The sequence below is a fragment of the Crotalus tigris genome, unplaced genomic scaffold (genome assembly GCF_016545835.1).
Source record: "Crotalus tigris isolate CLP2741 ecotype Arizona unplaced genomic scaffold, ASM1654583v1 scf7180000024430.1745191, whole genome shotgun sequence".
NCBI lineage: Eukaryota > Metazoa > Chordata > Lepidosauria > Squamata > Viperidae > Crotalus > Crotalus tigris.
This window is the reverse complement of record NW_024100597.1, coordinates 673,087-694,684: the sequence shown is the minus strand read 5'-3', so window position 1 is coordinate 694,684 and position 21,598 is coordinate 673,087. Positions and strand designations below refer to the sequence as shown.

The 21,598-nt window shown below is 38.0% G+C and overlaps 2 protein-coding genes across 6 annotated transcripts in view; both read left to right on the top strand.

The window, feature by feature from the left end:
- The first annotated feature begins 836 nt into the window (after nt 1–836).
- CUNH3orf33 (chromosome unknown C3orf33 homolog) lies at nt 837–12,821 on the top strand. Of its 3 annotated transcripts, none has more exons than XM_039330667.1 (5): nt 847–1,105; nt 4,476–4,535; nt 7,152–7,305; nt 9,658–9,818; nt 11,290–12,821. In XM_039330667.1, the coding sequence occupies exons 1-5, from the start codon at nt 1,022–1,024 to the stop codon at nt 11,554–11,556; spliced, it is 726 nt and encodes a 241-aa protein (XP_039186601.1). In that variant the 5' UTR covers nt 847–1,021; the 3' UTR covers nt 11,557–12,821. The 3 variants fall into 3 exon arrangements, with proteins under 3 accessions (XP_039186602.1, XP_039186601.1, XP_039186603.1); XM_039330669.1 differs by lacking the exon at nt 847–1,105 and adding an exon at nt 1,218–1,240; XM_039330668.1 differs by lacking the exon at nt 4,476–4,535 and having other exon boundaries at nt 837–1,105.
- A 6,260-nt stretch (nt 12,822–19,081) lies between these two features.
- PLCH1 (phospholipase C eta 1) overlaps nt 19,082–21,598 on the top strand; it is a 161,950-nt gene continuing 159,433 nt past the window's right edge. For all 3 annotated transcript variants that reach the window (XM_039330630.1, XM_039330629.1, XM_039330627.1), the window contains exon 1: nt 19,082–20,504. The gene's annotated coding sequence lies outside the window, so the exon portion shown is untranslated. The remainder of the gene's footprint in view (nt 20,505–21,598) is intronic.

Below are 21,598 nucleotides of genomic sequence, written 5' to 3'. Positions count from 1 at the left end.
AAGAGCATGAAGAAAAACTCTCATTTTCCAGAGGTGTCCATGGAATAATGCAGCAATCTTTATTTTGCCTTTATATACTGATACAAGATCACTATGTATGTACAAAAGGGCAGAGGTTGTAATGAGACAATACTTTCCTGATTTGTCCCCAGCAGATGTCTCTCCCCTTTTCTCCAAGACATTTATCTTCATTTACAGACTTCTTTACTGTACTATATCATTCACATACAAAATCTTAAAAACTTAATTTTTAATCTCTTCACCCGCGAAGTACCTCTGAGTCTCATCTGTTGAGTAATTAATATATGGGAATTTGAGGGGTTCACCTTTATTTATGGCTAGAAGAGGCAACTTGATATCCTCCAGATGTTTTGGACCGCAACACCCATATCTTCCTTTGGGTCCGTCTGGTTAAGGTTCATAGATACAAAACAGCAGCTTGCTCTGCTTCAGGAAATATTTAATTATCTTAAGCTTAGAAGCAGATGTTTATAACTAGTGTTATGCCAAACACAATAGGACAGGCTTTACTAAAACCCGCAACAACTGGATTCAGGTCTACGGCGATTCTCAGTCCTTCAGGTTATGGTTGTCCCAAAGGTGCTTTTTGAAAAGGTAACTGGACTTTCTTTTTTTTTTCCCCTTGAAGACGTTTTGCTTCTCATCTAAGAAGCTTCTTCAGTTCTGAAAAACTGAAATCTTGCAGAGATGATGAAGCTTCTTGGATAGGAAGTGAAACGTCTTCAAGGAAAAAAAGCAAAGAAAGTCCAGTTGCCTTTTCAAAAAGCACCTTCGGGACAGCTGGATTCAGGGTCACGGGAAGGAGGGCTTGTCGTAGTGCGGGAGGCGCTCCCCCAAACGGCAGAAGAGACGCTTGATCTGCAGCTGCGTCTTCAACGCAGAGCGTCTCCAAAAGGCCTTCGGATGCTTTCGCAGGGACGCAGCTCTTCCCAGCCTCCAGAAAGCGGCGCTGCTGCGGAGAGTGCCGCGCGAAGAAGAAGCAACTGGCCGGCAGGCGAGCATGGCCGAGCAGCGGGGCGGAGAACCGCCGAACTATGTCGCGCGCCTTTCCGAGTGGGCGGACGCGCATCTCAGCCTCGTTCGGGTACGCGCCGGGAATCGGTCTGGGTGAAGCGGAGGGCCTGTCGTGCGTAGTTCGGACTGTGCTGCGCCACCTCCCGAGGGCGGAAGCAGGGCTGCCGGAGCCACCTCTGCTCCGGTTCCGACTAGAGCGAAAATGGCAGTTAATTTATAGTAGTGTCTCTGAAAGCTTTTTTTTTTCGTTTCCAAAGAGAAAGCTGAAGCTTGTTGTAAGGGGCGGAGCATATATATATATATATATATAAAATAGAGAGAGTTTCCTTGCGCTTTTCTTTCGTATCTTGTAGCCTTCGGCCTCGGCCTTAAAATTCTGTAAAGTCAGACATGTCGGAATGGCCGTTAGTTCTGTGTTTAAATGACAACCGTTGTGGGCTCTTAGCACCTGGTTTATCGCTCTGGGTCTTGTTTATACACCGTATGTTCTAGAGATAGAAGAAAACAGCTGTGTGTGTCTGTGGTTTTGTCTGAACGGTTTAATTGCATAGAAGAAAACGTCCTGTGTCCAAACCTCTTATGAATAACATAAACATAATTTCGATCTGGAAAATGTGTCTTGAGACGGCTTAAATTGAATAATGATTGTTGCATTATGTGCCGTTCAAAGACATACAGATAGTTTATGTCTTGAGGGATCTTGTTAATTGATCAGAATTGTTTTATTATGTATTGTAATCTGACCAAGGCCCAGCTATCATGGCCAATGGTCAAAAATTATGGAGGTTGTAGTTGAAAAGTTCTGGGAGGCATCAGATTCATAAACTGAATTCAAGGAAAGAAACTATGCATCTGCTGAGGCATTTGGACAGAAAAAAACCCTTAAGATTGCAACATTATATTTTTCAGACTATTTGAAATCTTAGTGTAAGAACCTTGAACATTTATAGCAATATATATTAGATTTATTTAAAGGTCTCCAAATTCATTGCTGGAAAAAGTCTTTATAATAAGATAACAAAATTATGGTGTTATTTACAGAATTTTTATCTTAGGTTGCAGAAGTTAGCTAGTTGGTGTACAAACATGAGGTAACATTAATGGCATTAACCAAGTGGGTTCAATTTCTGATGACTTCAGGGTCATAATCCTGTAGTTTTCTTAGCAACAGTATAGGCAGTCCTCAACTTACAACTATTCATTTAGTGACTCTTTGAAGTTACAATAGCATTGAAAAAAATGACTTATGATCAGTCCTTGCACTTATGACCATTGCAGCATCCCCATGGTCACATGATAAAAATTCAGAAGTTTAGCATCTGGCATGTATTTATGATGGTTACAGCACCCCAGGATCATGTGATTGACACTTGCAAACGTCTGAGCCAACTTCTGACAAAGTCAGTGAAGGAAGACAGATTTGCTTAATGACTGCCTGTTTCATTTAACTGCAATGATTCGCTTAACAATCATGGCAAAAAAAAAGGTTATAAAACCAGACACAACTCACTTAATAAGTGCCTTGCTTAGCAACAGAAATTCTGGTCTGAATTGTGGTCATATGTCAAGGATTACCTGTATAGCAGTTTGTCCTTACAATTTGGGTGATTTTTTTCAATTTCCTCATTTAATTTATAGTATAGAATTTCCATGCAAGTACTAAACTACTCCAAACCTACTTAATTTTTTTTGAGGTCAGCCAGGTCAGTTAATTTAGAACATGAATTGGGTACCATAGTTGGAAACAGTATTAATTGCAATACTGAAGGAAATATATTTCAAAGTTTAGAAGTGACACACAAAAGGTACTTTCTATTTGCTTGCAGCAAGCCTTTGCAAGTGACAGCATCTTCAAAAGGGCTTTTCTGCAAGTTATGTGATCCCTTGGAGAATCAGACCTTAAGCCAGAGGACACAATCTGAATCCCCAGAATTGCAGACAACTCTTGAAAACCTTGTGTATGACCACTTACATCTCTAGGAGTGTTTTCAAATAGTGATTTTTAACAATGAAATATTTGACAGAGGAGGAACTATATTAAATTTAAATAAAATGAAATAAAATCAAATATAGTTTTTGTTGTGATATCATGCACTAATTTGCAGTTTCTATGTGCCATTCAGATGCCCATATATTTCTCATTCTGCAACAATTGTATACCTCGTCCCACACAATTTAAGGTTTTAAAGATTTCAAGTAATAATTTGAATGGACTCTATAAAATGGAACCAACATAATATGAAGTGTACAACATGCTGCATATAGTTTACTAGTTGCATTTTGCACCGATTGAAGCTTTTGGGTAGCTCACAATGTAGTTGTGGTGTATTTTTATTTAAAACTATAAAGTTCTTTGTTCAATCTTCAAAATGTTCTAGAACAGCGATCCCCAACCTTTCTGGCACGAAGGTCTGGTTTCATGGAAGATAATTTTTCCAAGGACCAAAGGGGAGGGATGTTTCACTCGCCTGCTCACAATACCGGTCTGTGGCCCAAGGATTGGGGATCCCTGTTCTAGAACATGAAATAAAATGAAATGTATGTTATATGCACACTTAAAGCAGCAGCCACTTTTCTCAAGAATACACAGCAAGTAAAGAGGCATTTCCAAATTCAAAGCATCCTTTGCACATCAGATCTTAAGTACAGGTAGTCTTCAACTTACAACCACAATTGTGCCCAACATTTTTGTTGCTAAGTGAGACACTTGTTAAGAGAATTTTGCTCCATTTTACGAGTTGCTAAGCATCCAAATTTTGATTATGTGATCATGGGGATGCTGCAAGGGTCGTAAGTGTGAAAAACAGTCAAAGGTTTTTTCAGCGCCTTTGTAACTTCAAACCACTAAATGAACTCTTGTAAATTGGGGATCACCTGTTCTCAGCTGAAATTCTTCATACTCGGAATTCTCTAGTTCCAAATTTGCAAAATTAATTTAATAAAGGATTAATAAGGAGGAGCCGAGGTGGCGCAGCAGTTAGAGTGCAGTACTGCAGGCCACTTTAGCTGACTGTGTTCAGCAGGTCAGCGGTTCAAGTCTCACTGGCTCAAGGTTGACTCAGCCTTCATCCTTCCGAGGTAGGTAAAATGAGGACCCAGATTGTTGGGGGCAATGTAAATATATATATACATTGCTTACTGGTGTACACCGCTTAGAGAGTGCTTGCACTTAAAGCGGTATATAAGTCTCATAAATAAATAAATAAATAAATAATCATAAACCTATGAAGTTTGGAGATTTTGTGACTTAGTTTTTTAAAACTTAGATAATATTTGTGACTATTATTATATATTCCATTTTTAGGCAGCAATTGATATTAAAAATGCATATATAGTATTTTGTAGATTGTATTCATAAGACTAAGATAAAGAATATGCTTAGATCTCATGCCATGAGATGGAAATACATGCTTCTGAAGTGTATGGGTTTTTTCCCCTAGAACATAAGTACTGGATTGGCATTAGCTGGAGTGATTGTACTTGCAAAGAGTATCAAATTGGTAAGTTACATTTTGAGTATAAAAATATTTAACTTTAGGAAGCACATACTGTTGTCTCCAATAAACTGGAACAAAAAATAATGAGCATGCTGTTTGTTCATGTACAACTTGCAGCCAAGTCTTGTTTTATTGCAGCCTGTTTCGTTTCAAATAAATATCAAAAGGTTTTATTACTTACCGTTAAATGAGGACTATCTGTTCTGACTTTTCAAAGCAAAATAGAAGACTGATTTATATTGCTTTGAGTCTTGTTTACCTTTCTTTGGCAGGATTTTTAAAACTATCAGCCGTTATAATTTATAGGTCTTAGGGGCCTCACTTTATTCATTTGGGCTGGGAGGTCATCTTCTGAAAGATTTTTCCAGAAGGTTGCTGACTCAAATAGGGCATGGAGGTTTTTCATTAATGTTCCATTTGATGGGTTCTTCTAAGTAAGAAGCTTGCCAAAATCTTTCACTAATGAAGGTAAGAAAAGAACGAAAAGAAAGCCCTTAAATATTTGCAGAAATGTATACCGGGTAATCACAACCTTAATGTATTGGTGCTGTACATACTGAACACTCAACTAAGCTTCTGTGTACTTGGGAGTCTTAATTTACAATAAAAAATTCTTGCCATAAATATTCCAAAATTTTAATATTTTTATTTTAAAATATGCTTGTTGCTTTTTTAAAACAATGTTGTTTTAGACCTTGAAATGCCATACTGAGTACATTTCTTGGAAATATGTAGCTCAGTTTATTTACAGACCTTCACACATTACTTTCAAGGGCTTCTATGTTGGTGACAAGACCTTGTAAGAGGACAAGAGAGACAATATAAAAATAATTTAAATCCTAGTGTTCTAACCTTCATATAATAGGGGTGGCGGGATGTTATATGAATAGCATATCCGAAGGACCAGTCTGGGAGGAAATCCTAATTGCATAGCTACTCCTTTCTTCTTGTTCTTCTTTTAAAGTAGGGTTTCAACTGAATATATATGTAGAGGCAATCTAAGTTATTTCCCTATAAAGTATGAAAACATTCTATATTAAGTAAAATTCAGGGTGACGTTTTATAGGTTTGCTATAAAACATGTTTTTGTTTGGGTATAAATTGTATTTTATCTCAAAATGTTGGTTTGGATAAAACAATGCTTGCTTAAAGTATCTTTCATGAAACCATGGATGTTCACTCTTCATAGCACTTGATAGAGTAGAATTAGTAATAAAAGGAGCTTTTCATAATACAATGGATATATATTGAAAATTTTCACAAAGTTAAACTACTAATGATTTTGCATTTATTGTGTGTATTCAAATATATATAAAATATATGTAATCATTTATTGTTGTTGTTAATTGCGAAGTCATGTCCGACCCATCGCGACCCCATGGACAACGTTCCTCCAGGTCTTCCTGTCCTCTACCATCTTCTGGAGTCCATTTAAGTTCACACCTACTGCTTCAGAGACTCCGCCCTTCTCCAGTGAGTCCTTCCTTCTCATTAGGTGGCCAAAGTATTTGAGTTTCAACTTCAGGATCTGGCCTTCTAAAGAGCAGTTGGGGTTGATCTCTTCTAGGACTGACCGGTTTGAACGCCTTACAGTCCAAGGGACTCGCAGGAGTCTTCTCCAGCACCATAGTTCAAAGGCCTCAATTCTTTGGCGCTCAGCCTTTCTTATGGTCCAACTTTCACAGCCATACATTGCAACTGGGCCTAATGCTGGGAAAGATTGAGGGCAATAGAAGAATGGGACGACAGAGAATGAGATGGCTGGATGGAGTCACTGAAGCAATAGGTGTGAACTTAAATGGACTCCAGAAGATGGTAGAGGACAGGAAGACCTGGAGGAACGTTGTCCATGGGGTCGCGATGGGTCGGACACGACTTCGCAATTAACAACAACAAATGATTACATATTTAATTTTATAAAGGAATAAATATATATTACATTGAGTTTTTTATCCTGCCTTTATTATTTCCATAAATAACTCAGAGTGAGAACATACTTATTATATCTTCCTTCTTCTCAAAACAACAATCTTGTGAACTGAGTAGGGCTGAAAGAGAGTGAGTGGCCCAAAATCACCCAGCCAGTTTTCTTGCCTAAGGCAGAACTAGAACTCCCAGTCTCCTGGTTTCTAGCCTTCTGTGTGAACCACTAGACCAAATAAAGGTAATCCTCGACTTATGACCACAATTGAGTCCAAAATTTATGTTGCTAAGTGAAACATTTGTTAAGTGAGTTTTGCCCCATTTTATGACTTTTCTTGTCACTGTTGTTAAGTGAATCATTACAACTGCTAAGTTAGTAACACGGTTGTTAAGTGAATCTGGCTTTCCCATTGAATTTGCTTGTCAAAAGGTCGTAAAAGCTGATCACATGAGCCCAGGACACTACAACCATCATAAATATGAACCAGTTGCCATGCGTCTGAATTTTGATCATGTTACCATGGGGATACTGCTACAGTCGTAAGTGTGAAAAACAGTCATAAGTAATTTTTTTTCAGTGCGTTGTTTGAACGGTCACTAAATGAACTGTTGTAAGTTGAGGACTACCTATATCTGTATTTATATTCTTATAATATTCGTATAAGCACTGCTTATATTCTTTTTTCTTATGAATAGACAGCCAAATTCACAAATGCTTTGGAAATACCTCCGGAATTTATAGAGAAGAATGTTAAACTACGTGGACAATTACGTCGAATAACTGAGCAAGGATTAGAAATTGAACATGTACCTATTACTCTTCCAATCATTTCCTCTCTACAGAAAAGATGTAAGTAAGATGGGTAACTTCATAGTGGCAAAGTTAAATTTTTTTAAAGGTTTGAAACATTTTTTATAGGTTTGACTCTAAGGAATATTAAACATGACTGAGTGGCCACCATTAGAAAACTCATATGAAAAATAAATGCAATATTTTACCATGTACTTGTATGTTGATTAAAGTTCTGCAGTATTCAAATTCAAAGCGGGCAAGAATACTTTGGATGTGGCATAAGAATCCTCACTGCTTCTTAAAGGAACTCCATCTTTTTCCCAAGCTGGCACTTTTTCCTAGCCCTTTGGTGTTTGTTAAGGGGTGTTACATAATGGGGCAGTGGAAGTTCTAACTGTTCATCAAAACACTAAAACCATTGATGGAATGTTGGACTGGGAATGAAGATAGGCATGTTCATGTACTTTTCAGCCATGTGGATGACTTGAGTCAAATGAGACAATGTCTTTCAGCCTGAAATCCCACAATGACTAGTGACTATCTCACCTAGCAACCGTTTGCACTTAGGATAGTGATGAAAAAGTAACTTTATGACCAGTGCTTATATTTACATTGGCAGGTCTGTAAAGCAAAGGAAAGCTGAAGGTCATAAGCACAGTCACAATTTCACTTAGTGACCGCTTTGCTTAATGACCAAATTGCCGGTCCCAATTATTGTCAGAAAATGAGGACTACCTGTATGAAGATAAAATGGAAGCATACTTTATTTGAGCTTCCGGAGGACAAACATGAGATAAAATTACAAGAAAAATAATGTGTTTGCTTATTTTACTAGGTTATTACTGCCTCCAGAAGAAATTATTATTTAGGAAGTTTCTAACCTACCTTTACTCTAAAACTCAAGGTGGTTTAACCTGGAATCTTCTTTCATTTTATCCCCACAACAGTAGCCATGTGATATTGATTGGACTGAGAGAGTGCAACTGGTTCAAACTCACATAGGGAATTACTATTCTACTACTATAGAAACTATAGAAAATAAGCAAAATGACCTTGACAGAGACAGGACAGATCTGCTACCAAAGCAACAAGGAAAAAATATGATTTAAGTCCAAAACAAGTAGAAAGTCCAAAATAAGTGGCTTCCCTATGCCATTGGATTGTAAGAAGGAGGAAGAGGTACTGCACAAATAAACTTGCAAGATTCTGTTCTTATAGCACCTCAATAAAGTATGTTTAATCTTCCTGTGCAGTTGATTCATGATCTGGTCTACCTGAATTCAAGATGGGACTACCTATAATCCCATGATGGGACAACCAATGAATTTTCCTTGACATGGAAAGTTGTAGTTATGTAAAATATATCAACTAGATTGTTAAATGGGGCATATTATGTCTGCACTAACAATCTGTGCTACTTGCCAGATGTTTGCTGGAGACAATTTAAAATGCTGGTATTGACTTTTGAAGGCTTAAACGGTTTCGAGTATGAATTTAAGGACTGCCCATTTGTTACGCTTGTCAAGTTGTTAAGATTAGCAGGCAAAGTCCTTTTGAAGAAGCCTTCACTGTCAGAGGCTCAGATTTCGGGTGTCTGGGAAAGGAAAGTTGCATTTTCTCCTTGCTTTTTAAGTGTTTAGGAAATAGATAAAGATGTGAAGGGGGGGGGGGTTGCTAGACTTGTTAGACAGTGTTAATGTTTATTTTATTGTGAATTTTAAATTATGTTTTATTTTATGTTTTGTTAGCTGTGTTGAGTGCTCACCAGAGCTGAAGGGCAAGTTTTGAATCAAATAAAATCTCTTCAATATTTTCTTGCTTCAAGAAACAAAAACTTATTTTTATTCTGCATTTTTATACTAACAGTAATTGAAGCAACATATACAAAATATTTTTAAAATGGATAAAAACTAATATTAAAAATACAAAGCCTACATCTTTCAAGTCTGCTTTATAGATTACCTGAATCGATTTCAGTTTACATAAATGCACATTACTTAACACTTTCTATACTCACTTACGTAGTATCATTTGAAGTAGGTATTTATAGTTACTTTCAGTTATCATCAACACCACACTATGAATTCAAAGCTGGTAATGAAGCAGTTCTTTGTTAATTCTATCATTCCAAGATTTAAAAAAGAAGAGAGATGTGCAAATTGTTCAGAACACTAGTTGTTCCATACATGGAATAGTTAATTTTGGATAGTTGATTTCTAAAATAGGTTTTAGCTTTCTTCAGTCATAGAAAATATTAACAGCTCTAACAATAAGAACATTAACTTTGCCTGTAGAAACTTTTATTTAAATCTTGGAGAACAAAATTTTAGTTTATTTCCCCTAAATGACCTAAATGAGGTGTTTTTACTAATGTTGTAATAAAACAACAATGTGTGTATATCATTTTAGGGCATTCAAATGGTTTGTTGCTTGTCAGGCTTGCTGGTGTGGACTTAACATCTGATGGTGTAATCTGGCTAAAAGAAGAAATGAAACCTTCACAAATGATTTGGTTCCAGCTTTTGGGCAGAAAAGAATCAGCACTTGATTGCTTTGTAATAGTAAATAAGGTAAGTAAATGCTCAGAGTGAATAGAAGTGCTTCCATGAGTGCAAACAATAAGAGTGCTTAATGTAAAATAATTTATGCTGAGATCAGTGATTCTTACTCCCAAGTAAAAAACTTACAGCAAGGTCCTGCATCAATTCTGGATTCAGAGATGCTGGGTAACGTTATGCAATGCCTAGACCAGTGATAGCGAACCTTTTAGAGACTAAGTGCTCAAACTGCAACCCAAAACCCATTTATTTATCGCAAAGTGCCAGGGCTGCATCAGCATTATGGTGCCCTCAGGGAGGCAGGGAGGCGCCTGAGTGCTGCCTCTGGCACGCAAAAAAGGCGCAAAAATGGGCCACCATGCTGCAAGGTGCAAAAACGGCCGCTGCCGCACCACAGGGTGCAGATACAAGGTGTTGCATCACGCAAGAACAGGGCAGGGCTAGTGAGTATCACGCAGGAACTAGTCCCAGCCCATTTGCAGCATGTGTGTGCTCACGGCCCTGTGCGCGCCTGCACGCATGCAAAATGCTTCCAGTCCACCAATCAAGAGTGGTTGGTGACCTCTGCTCTACCACCTTTACTTGAGCTTGCTAGTTGGCCGCTTCGCCTCCTTTGTGCTGGGTGGGGCTCCTGCTCCGGGTGGCAGTGGCGACCTGATGGACCTGCTGCTGCTGGTGGTGCATGTGCCAAAAGAAAGGGTTCTTGAGTGCCACCTCTGGCACACGTGCCATAGGTTCGCCACCACTGGCCTAGACAAACATTTGGCAAGCTATTTATTGTATTGGAGATGGAGGGAGCAGAGGTTGGCGTGTAGGGAGACTTTATTGCTTAGTCTATGACAGTTGCCCTCCAACATGTTAGTAGTGCAGTTCCCTGGAATTCCCAACCAACATAGCCAAAAGTTGCGAATCTAGAAATAATAGCCCCAGTGCATCCAGAAATAAAGGTAGTTTTCAACTTATAACCACAGTTGGGACCATAATCTCTGTTACTAAACATAAGTTTTTGTTAAGTGAGTCACATCCGATTTACAATCTTTTTTGCTATTAAATGAATCATGTAGGCATTAAGCCAATCCAGCTTTCCTCGTTGACTTAGCTTGTGGGAAGCCAGCTGGGAAGTTCACACGATCCCAGGATTCTTCAACTGTCTTGCTGGTTGCCAAGTGCCCAAATGTTGATCATATGACCATTGGGATATTTTGAAGGTTGCAAGTGCAAGGACTGTTATAAGTCATTCTTCACTGCCGTTGTAACTTTGAATGGTTACTAAACAAATGGTTGTAAGTCAAGGATTACCTGTATTCATGTATGGTATGATACATACATGTATAATACCTGTATGGTATTACTTAAAATTGATATGGTTGTCCAAGTCACTTGAGGAATTCAGCTTTAATGTTTGTTCCTTACTGGAATGGACATATGTAATAATATGTTAATTATATGTCTTATGCAAAACTTTAATGTCTTTTTGGAACAGGGGAGATTTTCCAGTATTTGTCTAAATGAAGAGATCTTGCGACAGGGGCTTGGCAAGACAGTTTGTATTGAAGGGTTGGCTCATGAATCCCGGATATACTGGAAGCTTCACAAGAGGCTACTTCAAGCAGAAATGAAAGCTGTGAAAAAAAAGAAAGGAATCTGGAAAGAAGAGACATTCATGGAAAAGCTCAAAGAACACATAAGCAATTATAAATTTATCCAAAAATTAAAGCAGTTTGCAACATGGTTGAGAATCCGATTGTGAAAACAATAACCTTTTTTTTGCTTGGAGGACCCTAGATGGAGCAGGGAGATGCATTATGTTAGTTTCTGTGAAAATGAAGTAACTAAGCTCTTAAGAAGATGAAAACATCTGATACCGATATCTTAAGAACATGTGCTTTATTCAATACTCATAATTATTATTAAAAGTTTTAATCTAAGCCTTTTCATACTGAAGAGCCCTCTTTAGGCTGCCTTACTATCCCACAGGAAGAAAACACAAAATATAATGTGAATATAAAGGAAATATGGAAATACTGCTGATGTATTTTACAAAGATTGTGTGAAACATCATGGCAAAAGGAAAAAAGTAAAAAAAAAAAAAGCAAGCAAGGAATGTTCTCCCCCTATTAAATTTTGTGCAAAAACTTACTCAGCTTTTTCATGATAAGGCAGCCATAATGCTGATGTCTGATCTTTGGCAACTTTATACATGTTACTTCTAGATGCTGAATTTGGCTTCATTTGGGAGACTGCTTTCTGGCTTCAGTTTATGACAGCAGCGTTATTTAATGCTCTTGCAACAATAGTCTGATTTAGGTTCATACTGGTTGAAGATGGTTAGCTGATAATTATGTAAGTTAGCCCCATAAACATTGTGGGTTTTGTGCTGTCTGTTCTAGAGATGGTTCTTAATGGATATCAAGATACTACCCCCATTCTATAATTACCAAAGTGTGGCAATTGCAGTTCTTGGTTGGTTGCTCCTATAACTACCAGGTTTCTTTCAGAAAAGGTAAAAATTATGCCAGCCAAACTATCTTATCTGTGCATGGTGTATGCTCTCTGTGGTCTGTGTCTATCTGGCTTCATTCCTTTTTTCTGTTTGTTTCTGTTTACTTTGTGATGCTACATGGAAGAATTAAATGGAACTGTCCACATAATAATTTATCAAAGAGAATAGCTAATTTCAGAGAGACCAATATGTTTAAGAGTCAGTAGTACTGCTTATGTTTTATAGACCTTCTAACATTTTAAGGGACGGAGAAGGAAGTGACATTGAAATTATGGACTTGCGCTCAAGGCAAGTTTGCATTGGTTTGAATGTAAAGATTAATTGACCTGATCATAAGATGTGAGCACATGAATAGATTTACTTTGGTGGAACATTATGTATTACTTTGTGTTCTGAACCACTTATTTATATGCTTAACTAGCACTTGACAACATTTTGAATGATCTTGCCAATGCAGGTAATAAATATAGAGAATATAGCTACATTGAGAATTAAATCTTACAGAAATATTTTTTTCTTGCTGATCTGTATTGTCCTAAAATCAGTTCAATGCAAAGCAATATGTATTCCGTAAATATCAATATAGAAAAACAGTTCTTTAGTCCCCCCAATAGAGTTATTTTTTGTAACTTTATCTATTTCTATAATAATTTAGATATTGGTAGAAAGACAACTCTGCCTGCATTCTCACTCCAAGTTAAATAAAGTAGGGTTAGCTAATTTTGTATAAAACTAGACATTGTGGGTTATGAACTGTTTGATAGTTTAGTGCAGTATGTAAAGTTAGCTTGTGGCTTATTCAACGAACTGTGCTTAAGGAATATGTGCTCAACCAGTTTGCTCTAGTGGTTAAAGGTACCAGGCTAGAAAATGAGAGACTGTGAGTTCTAGTCCTGTTTTAGGCATGAGAGCCAGTTAGGTGACATTTTGGGCCAGTCATTCTCCAGTCACTGAGACTAGAGAGAGTGACTACCTCGAGGTCACCCAGCTGGCTTTGTGCTTGGGGCGGGACTAAAACTCACAATTTCCTGTTAACTACTGTATCTGAGTGGCTTTCTTGGATATAATATACCCAATGCATTTTGCATTGTCTTTAGGGATAAGGTTATCTCATTCTTCTCATAGTATGAGTTTAAAGTGTGTTATTCAGTTAAAAAACACTCTTCAGATCTGAATGATGACTTCAAGAGATCTTTTTTTTTTATTAAAAGTTTTATAAGTTTTACAAAAAAAAGGAAAAAAACAAAACAATACAAAGACAAAAAACATATACAAAGAAAAAACTAAACATTACACAACAAACCCTCCCTTCCCCAACCTCCCCCAAACACCCCCCTTCTCCCCCCCGAGCTTCCCAGAGCAGAATATAGGCTTAATTAAAAAACAATCAGAAAAATTATATTTTAATATATATATATATATATATTTATTTATATATATATATATATATATATATATATATATATATATATATATATATATATATATATGAATAAAAATTAAGAAAAAGCTATATAATATTTTTTAATATCCATTTTAAACTGTATAAATTTTATCCATTTATCCCAAACAGCAAGAAATTTCTCTTGCGTTTGTTGCTTTAAAAAAGCCGAAATCTTTGCCATTTCCGCCAAATAGACACTTTAAGAAACCATTCCTGCAGTGTAGGCAAAGATTCCTTCTTCCAATATTGTCCAACTAACAGCCTCGCGGCTGTAATCAAATTTAACATCAATATAACCTCCTTTGTATCACAATCAATAACTATACCCAACAGAAATAATTGCGGAGTAAATTTTACCCTCCTTTTAAAAATTCTCTGGATATTCCACCATATCTTAATCCAAAATGCTTTTATCTCTCTACACGACCACCAAATATGATAATAAGTAGCATCCGTACACCCACATCTCCAACATTTGGGTTGTAGGTCAGGGTACATAAAAGACATTTTTTGTGGATCAAGGTGCCATCTATAAAACATTTTATAGAAATTCTCCCTTAAATTCTGTGCTTGTGTAAATTTGACATTTCTCACCCAAATAGTTTCCCAGGTGTCCAATGGAACTGGCTCACCAAAATTCTGCGCCCATCTAATCATACAATCTTTAATTAGTTCCGTTTCTGAGTCCAATTCAACTAGAACCCCATAAATTCTCTTAATGTGGGCTTGTCTTTGATCCTTCACTTGCTTAATAAAATTTTCATCTTCTCTAAGAAGGCCCACCTGACTTCAAGAGATCTTATGAGTATTAAAATCCTGTCTTAAGAATGGAATTGGGTAATATGATCTGCAGATTTATTTTCCAGACCCATAGCTCTGTGAATTGCTAGTGTAATTTCCACCACAAATTAAACCTTCCTAATACTTTTAAATGCAGCCTTCTTGTTCTACCTGATTTAAAGCATAGCTTTAAAAAAGTACATTTTATATTGAAGAATGATATTAAATCCTGCTTTCTGTCTAAGATTTTACCCTGGTCACTTCCTCCACCCTTCATAATTCATTCAGTATAATTCCACTGGCTGGTATCATAGACTGAGAAATAGTAGGGAAATTATTTCTGGGGGATAAAGGAGATTCATCTGGGCATGTTTGCTGTTATATTACAAATCTTTAGTAGAACAATAATGCTGTAAAACTTCAGTGGAGAATTGCTTTTCGCTTTCTCTCCATTTATGAAGGGTCCATCTCCCCATCCATGTCACTTCTAATTATCTTTGGATATAATGTCTTCAGCTGGGGCCCATGATGCTTTGCTTTGAAACTGCAGTCTCTTCAGCTGAATTGAATAACATCAATGGGGTGTTTCTATGGTTTCAGCCAGGCCAAAACTGGACAGTGATGAAAAGGTGAAACTTAAGCTGGCTGCTCCTAGAGGTCACCGTTTCCCCATTCCAGCCTCCCTTCCTTCAAGCTGTCTGCAAAGCCAATGCATCAGATTGACAATAATTCCTTTTTGCAACCCCTAGGATAAAGGAAAGAGTGTCACTTCCAAAACTTGCACTCTTTCTTAGATGCGAGACTGCTTTGCATGTATTAAACATAAGAGCCGATAACGATCTGCTGGTTAAGAATTGCTCAGACCTCACTGCAACTGTGAACTTCCTACTGCTGTAGCCTTGGGCACACATAGTGACTATGCTCATTGTGCTAACACTTAATTGGTTTGTTTAGTTTCAGTTTGGCTTGGTTTATGTGTCATATGAACCAGTCGTGAGTGATAAATCATAATCTATGACTTAGCAGTATTGCATACAAAGTTAAAGATGGTTCATTTAGTAACCATAGTTAAATCATGGTTTAGAATGATGTGGGAATAGAAGTAGAGACTTTTTGCAGCCAGAAGACCCATTTAAAATACAAACAATTTTCTAAGAAATACAGAGAGTGACGTGATACTCCTAGAAGAGACATGGGTAATAATTTTGTCCAATACTTTCTGTGATTCAGGATGTGGGATTCAGTCAAAGTCAATATGTTAGTCTAGTATAGGTTTAAAGCCACTGTTGGATTAAAAAAAAATATTGCACACTGACCATCTGTGATTTGCCACCAAATTGCATCATGTAATTTTGGGAAACTCCAGGGATCACAAAAATGGGAGTGAGGCATTGCAGTTTATGGTTTCTCTCCTGAAAGACAAACCCTCCTAGACTCTCTGGAACATCTTCTAGGGAAAATATGTCTAGCTTTGCCTTCTCTGTGGATTTAGATAAACCACTTAAGATTGCCTTATGGCAGTGTTTCTCAACCATAGCAACTTGCTAGGGAATTCTGCTAGTTGGAAGTCCACATGTCTTAAAGTTGGTGAGGTTAAGAAGCATCACCTTATGGCGTTGCAAATTAGAATCACTAGTAAAAGGTTGTTTCCAACATAATACAGGGGAAAATACTTTGAATAATAGGAATACCCCATATAAACTGAAGAGAGGTATTTTTTCTTAATTTGTCATGTGAAATAAATTTATAGAACAATTGACAAGAGCAGGATGAAGTAGTTCTTTTCTAGCTGCCAAGTTGTGTTTTGTTTTAAAAGAGAGTGCTTTCACTCTTTACTAAGAGAGATCCCACGCATGTAAAGCAGCAGTTACATGAACAATACACTCCAAACTTTCTTGTTTCTTTCTTATTGGAGGAGAATTTGAAATAGGTGAATGAAAGCAGCTTAGTTCTCCCAGCAGACTTTGAACCAGCAAACAATAGAGGCAGGTTGAATTGGACAGAGGCGAGAATAATCTGGAATTCCTGGTACTGGATTATACCAATCCTGGGCGTCTTAAAATGAAAGTAGAAAGCAGTGGTATTGCAGCATTTTTAAAATGCGAATGGAAATAGGAATTTGTAGCAAGTGATGTAGGACACATATCCTAGTGGATCTACACTAAAAAAAAATTAGTGCTGTGTACTTTTTTTTAAAGAAAAAATACCATTGTTTTCACTGTGATTGCTTTTTCCCAAAATGAATATAATACTTTAGTGACATTTTCATAAGCTGGGTCTAAAGATTTCACATTTAATTTAGTGACGAGGTAGCCCAAGTGTGCATTGTAAAGGGTCTTGTCTTTCATTTTGCAGTCTTCTTCTTGATGTCCTGCACTTTATTTAGTTAGTTATTTAAAATAATTATAAGCCTGTCTTCTCATAATTTGCACAATGGGCAATCAATAACAATAAAAATACAGTATAAAACCAAGAACAACTCAACAAAACTAAAGACATACTCAAGGCTGGCAATCAACATATATACAAATACATTTACCACAGAATGGACTTATCTGCGTTTCAGTCCAGAATCCTGGAGAAAAGCCCCATTGTTGTGATTCCGCAGAAGACAAATAGGGTAAAAGGGAAACAGAAGGATTTCATTTCAGGATGGGTAGACAAATAGACTGTAAAGAAACGGAGGCTGTATAGTAATTGTTTTACCTGTCGTTCAGTCCTGTTCTCTGAGATTGCTTGGAGAAGTTCCTGCAGTTTTCTTGGCAGGGTTTTTCAGAAGTGCTTTGCCATTGTCTCCTTCCTAGATCTGAGAAAAAGTGACTGGCCCAAGGTCACCCATCTGGCTTTGTGCTCAAGGTGGGATTGGAACTCACAGTTTTCCAGTTTCTAGCCAACACATTAACCACTGCACTTACTGACTCTATACCAATTATATCAATACCTTTATCTGTTTTACAATACGAAAGGGGATTCAGAAACACCAACTAAGGCACTCTCAGAGGGTATGAAATAGGAAAACAAGATTTCTTGGAAAAGAAAACTTGCCAGAAACTGGAAGACAAATTTAAACACAGTATTACCATTTAAACTTAACAGTGTAATAGCAAACAAAACAAGAGCCAGGTTAAAGATATTCTGTATGTAGTGGGTGGACATTGCTTGCTTTTTTTGGCTTTGGTTTATTTACCCCCTGTGTTGTTCAACATGACATTCACGGTGGTTGCACGTCTTATTCTTACAACTGAACGAGGCAAATTAAATGGAGTAATTGGTTTGAATTGCACAACAGTGTAAGCTATACATAGTTTGTTCATGGTTTATCAACTAAGCCACAATTGCTGAGTTCACAGAGTTTATTAACCTATAATTTAAAATGTCTAAACCACAATCAATGAATTCATAGGACACACTCAGCCAAACCAAACAAGCTTTGGGATGACTTAGTGAGTTAACTGAACACAATCATTTATTGGCTTGATGTCACCCAAAGAGCTTTATTCCTAAATGAAGATTTGAAGCTGTCTAATTAGAGCTATTTCCTGTCTAATATTGATCCACTACATCAAATTGATTGGTTCTGAAGAATGCTGATTTTGGTCTGCAAGTATATAGTAAAACAAAAACTACAAAACTGTAAGATTAAGGGAGTTCCAGAAAATGGAATGGGCTAGCAGCATTATGAAGAATTGTTAAATTGTATCACTTACATCCAAAGTCAATGTGTTTCTGATATTTTACTAGCTTAGACAGGACTAAAACTCAGTTTCCTGTTTTCTAGTTTGGTTTCTTAACCACCAGAACAAACTGGCTCATAATTATATAAGAATAACCAAGTAATTATAATTATATAAGAATAACCAAGTAATTATACATTCATGTGAAATAATTTCTAAAGCAATTCATGATAACATTGCTGCAACATACTCATTAGCGAAAAGCAGAAGTAAAGTTATTGATGTCGCATAGCCTTTTATCTCTCATTTCTCCCATATATTTTTATTTACTGAAGTTAGTGGTCCAGTTAACTGGACAGCTAGTGTGGTGTAGTATAGTGGTTAAAGGTGCTGGGCTAGGAAAACTTAAGTTCTATTCCCCTTAGGCATGACAGCCAGCTGTATTTTGGGCCAGTTACTTCTTCTCAGCCCAAATAAACATTAGACTGTACAACTGGCTGGCTGAAATACAAAAACAAACAAAATTAGTCGACCATGTACTGACACCTTTGCTGTATGAATTAAGCAAGCACAGTGCAAAACAGGTGGATTTTGCAGTTGTGGGAGCAAACTCTAAGAAAAGCAATAATAGTATCCCAATAAAGAGTAATTAGGAAACTCCAGAGAGTTTTTACCTGCCACAATGAATGCTTGTTTATTAGATGCTACCTTTCAAGATATCCCAATATTTTCATTGTGTAGTCTATTATAAAAATATTGTCATTGTCATCAGCCATTCAGTTGTGTCCGACCTTTGGCCACTCTATGGATCTGCACTCTCCATGCCCCTTTGCCTCACATGCCTCCTTCAGGTCTGCCATGGTCATCCTGGTGTCATCCTCTTTAGAGTCCAGCCAGCGGGTAATGAAAAATATATTGGGGAAGAAGAAAAAAGATGTAATAATGAAGTCACATAGACAAGTTTTCTTCTCCATATGCATGAATCTTTTATAAGGTTTTACCTGATGAAGAGATTTAAAGATCTCAAAAACCTGTGTATTTTTGGTTATTTGGTGTAGAAGGGTGTTCATTTGGGCAATTTTTCTTAGGGCCAGCGCAATCTCAGCTATTCATTAGAAAGTTATTTATTGCAGTTTATTTCCATGCTGCCCATTTCCAAAGGCTTGGGTAGCTAACTATTACAGAATAAAAAATAACATCCACAAGAGCTCCATAAACATGCATAAAATAATGAACTCAAAAGATATATTGAGCAAAAAATACAGCAGTTGTATGTTTGCAAAACCCACATTCAGTCATAAGATGCTCTCCTTTCATGTTAAATAGAGGGCCTTCCTAGGTCCTATTTAATCTTCCTTGTTCCTAAAATCTACAATTCATGGAGCTGACTGAGCCTCAGGGAGAGAATTCTCAAGTGTGGGGAAAACAGTAAAAATTCCCATTTTCAGTGTTCCATCAGATGATGATCTTGTAAAGATGAGACAAGGAAATTGGCTTTACTGAATCTGATTAAATGGGTAGATGAATACAGAAAAAGATGGTCTTCAATCAACAGAGACATCGATTACATGCAGATGAGATATAATGATCTTATGATAAGCAAGGTGGCATGACACTCAGTTATGATTAAAAGTCTCAGAATTTATGGAGTTAAATTATACAGCATATTGTACTTGTGTTTCCACAACTTACTGAACCATAACTACATACACTAGGTTGTGAGACACAGCTAGGCTAAAATCAGGTTAATAAACCTGTATCTTAAGTACGTGTGCAAATAAAGCTACTCTGATTTTGGGCTGGTTCTGCTGATTGTGTGAACCCAACCCTGAAATAAGTAATACACAAATGAATTTCCCTGAGTTCGTATCTTTTGTGGTTCATTGTGTCACTGTGAGAAAGCAGCTTTAAAATATTTACGACATTTCCAGGTTTGACGGGAGGAATTGAGGCTTTTAATCAGATTTGAGCCCAAACTCGCAAAATTGAGCGATTTAATCCCCAGCATTTTGCAGGAACCATTCCGGACTCCAAAAATGCACTCCGGGTTTTGTTTCCTTCCTCAGCGCAGTTGGGGGTGGCTTGCTGTGTGTTTGAATGAGAAAGCAGGTTGTGGCGGCAGCTAAAAGAGCTGGCTGGGGGCGGCTGGAGACTTTGCTGCCTGGTGCACGAAAGTCTTCAAAAACCCATTTCAGGTTCAGCAGGAGGAGGAAAAAGAGAGAGAAGAAAAAGAAAGAAAGAAAGAAAGAAAGAAAACAAAAGGCGCAAGGAAAGAAGGAAGCAAGAAACCTGGAAAGGTGGGTCTGTAAAGAGCAGGGGGGCTGCTGGACTTATCGGATAATCAGGAAAGGTGCAAGGGAACTTCAGCAAAGCTTTCCCCAACCGGGCGCCCTCCAGATATGTTTGGGTTTCCTAATTCCCCCAATGCCTGGAAAGTATGAGAGCGGGACTCCAGTACATTTGGAGGGCTTGGGGAAAATGGTTTCGGAGGAGAGCCGGGTGGTCGCGGCATCTAGGAACGAAGAGCAGGTCATCCTTTATGTTCCTGGAAACCTTATAGGCGACTCCCCCGAACGGGTTGAAGGCTGTGGCGCAAATCGCAGCGCCGAGGGTGCCACCTTGCAAAAGTGGCCCATCCCTGGGTGGCTCACCTGCACGTGTCCCGTTGGGAGGGCGAGGAAGTCCGCCTAAACTTCTGGAGCGCCTCTCCTTCCAGCTGCGTTTGCGCCCCTAACCCCGTGACGGGCCACTCTCGGCGCTTGTAATTGCGGAGAAAATCCTCTCGCTTCTCAGGGAGACTCGATCCCCTCATGCTCCGGCCTCTCACCCTTAAACAAATAAGGCTTTCCTATTTGTATTCCTTTGTTGTTGTTAATTGCGAAGTCGTGTCCGACCCGTTGCGACCCCATGGACAATGTTCCTCCAGGTCTTCCTGTCCTCTACCATCTTCTGGAGTCCATTTAAATTCACACCTACTGCTTCAGTGACTCCATCCAGCCATCTCATTCTCTGTCGTCCCTTTCTTCTATTGCCCTCAATTCTTTCCCAGCATTAGGCTCTTCTCCAGTGAGTCCTTCCTTCTCATTAGGTGGCCAAAGTATTTGAGTTTCAACTTCAGGATCTGGCCTTCTAAAGAGCAGTCGGGGTTGATCTCTTATAGGACTGACCGGTTTGAACGCCTTGCAGTCCAAGGGACTCGCAGGAGTCTTCTCCAGCACCATAGTTCAAAGGCCTCAATTCTTTTGCGCTCAGCCTTTCTTATGGTCCAACTTTCACAGCCATACATTGCAACTGGGAAAAACATGGCCTGGACTATACGCACTTTTGTTGGCAGGGTGATGTCTCTGCTTTTTAGAATGCTGTTGAGATTTGCCATAGCTTTCCTCCCCAG

Coding starts and splice junctions, on each gene's coding strand:
- CUNH3orf33 (XM_039330667.1), top strand. CDS start 1,022: ATGGCCGAGCAGCGGGGCGGAGAACCGCCGAACTATGTCGCGCGCCTT. Junction 1,106..4,475: donor CGCATCTCAGCCTCGTTCGG/GTACGCGCCGGG, acceptor TTTTTCCCCTAG/AACATAAGTACTGGATTGGC. Junction 7,306..9,657: donor TTCCTCTCTACAGAAAAGAT/GTAAGTAAGATG, acceptor ATATCATTTTAG/GGCATTCAAATGGTTTGTTG.